This window comes from Cyprinodon variegatus, unplaced genomic scaffold, assembly GCF_000732505.1.
Source record: "Cyprinodon variegatus isolate N-32 unplaced genomic scaffold, C_variegatus-1.0 Scaffold3, whole genome shotgun sequence".
Classification (NCBI taxonomy): Eukaryota; Metazoa; Chordata; class Actinopteri; order Cyprinodontiformes; family Cyprinodontidae; genus Cyprinodon; species Cyprinodon variegatus.
The window spans coordinates 2,447,552-2,448,733 of record NW_015150456.1 but is presented as its reverse complement, the minus strand read 5'-3'; the positions used below and the strand labels follow the sequence as shown (position 1 = coordinate 2,448,733).

The 1,182-nt window shown below is 44.0% G+C and overlaps 1 protein-coding gene across 1 annotated transcript in view; it reads right to left on the bottom strand.

The window, feature by feature from the left end:
- Positions 1-1,182, bottom strand: part of dnah7 (dynein, axonemal, heavy chain 7) — a 129,979-nt gene that overhangs the window by 29,143 nt on the left and 99,654 nt on the right. Inside the window, exons 49-50 of the mRNA XM_015371242.1 lie at positions 446-538; positions 78-254 (exon numbers count right to left, since the gene is read on the bottom strand). Of these exons, the coding sequence (XP_015226728.1) occupies positions 78-254; positions 446-538 (270 nt within the window). The remainder of the gene's footprint in view (positions 1-77; positions 255-445; positions 539-1,182) is intronic.

The window sequence follows — 1,182 nt, the reverse complement described above, 5'->3', positions numbered from 1 at the left end:
TGCCGTGGGCGCTGGGCAGTAGAAAATGAAGGCTAATCATGTTTTGGGTGTACTATTCCTTTAAGACTGGTCCATACCTTCTCATCTCCGAATTTAAGCAGAGCCGCCATGGGGTCTGAGCCTGGAGATAGGAGGAAGATGAGGGGAGAGCAGCAGTGGCTGTCTGCGAAGGCTGTGCTCAGGTTAAAGGGCGGCGGTTCGACGAAGGGTTGGCCCAAATTGTCTGATACAAACTCCTGCACCATGGGGACAATCTGGAGGAAGATGTTCAGAACCTCAAACATTTGGCCTAAACTCATTATCTCCCTGATAGAAACATTGAACCAATCTGCCTGAATGATCTGGTTGAACTATCTCTATAAATTGTCTTGATATGAGATCTGTTGCGACTTGTTGCCATATAAACAAACTGAATTTGATTGCATTATCCAGAAAGGCGACTGACCTTGTCGGGTCTGAGACAACGGATCACCATCATTTTCTGAAAGCGGCTCAGCTTCTCCTGCCACATACCCGGGAACGGAGTCTGATGGGGGTTCTGCAAACATTCACCAAACAAAACATTCAGCTTTGGTGTTTTTATGCCTCTAAATATCATTCATGTCGTATGGACTGGCTGGGGAGAACAAAACGTAAGACGGATATCACTTTTTCACACATGAAGACGCACCTATGTTTCTTAGACACAGCAGGATCATTAACACGTGTACCTTTAATTCAACCTTGTAAAATTTCTGTTAAAACATCTGTGTGTGGGTGGGTGGTGGTAAATGTGTGCGCACGTTGAACAGCTGCTCTCATATTCCAGATTGAATTGATGTGAATTTTACAACTGGAACAAAGTAGACCTAATTAGACAGAAGTGTTGTGGCTGGTTGTGTTGATTATACTGTAGATCAGACTGGGTGTGTGTAAAGGGGCGTGTGCAGCAGCTGAAATGTAAGCACCACACAGTGATTCGCCAGCTGTTCCTTCGTCCAAACAGCATAGATGTGACTGGCATATGCGAGGGGGGGGCGGGGGGCATTTAATGAGAAAAAAACGTCAATTTTAGGTGCTTTGTCATTCAGAGGCTTGTCTACGAGCATCGTGTCCTCTGAATAAAACCTGTAGATCATGTTTCACTATGGAGGATAAAAAGTGCCAAAATTAAATAAATAAATACAGCATTAAATAAATAAT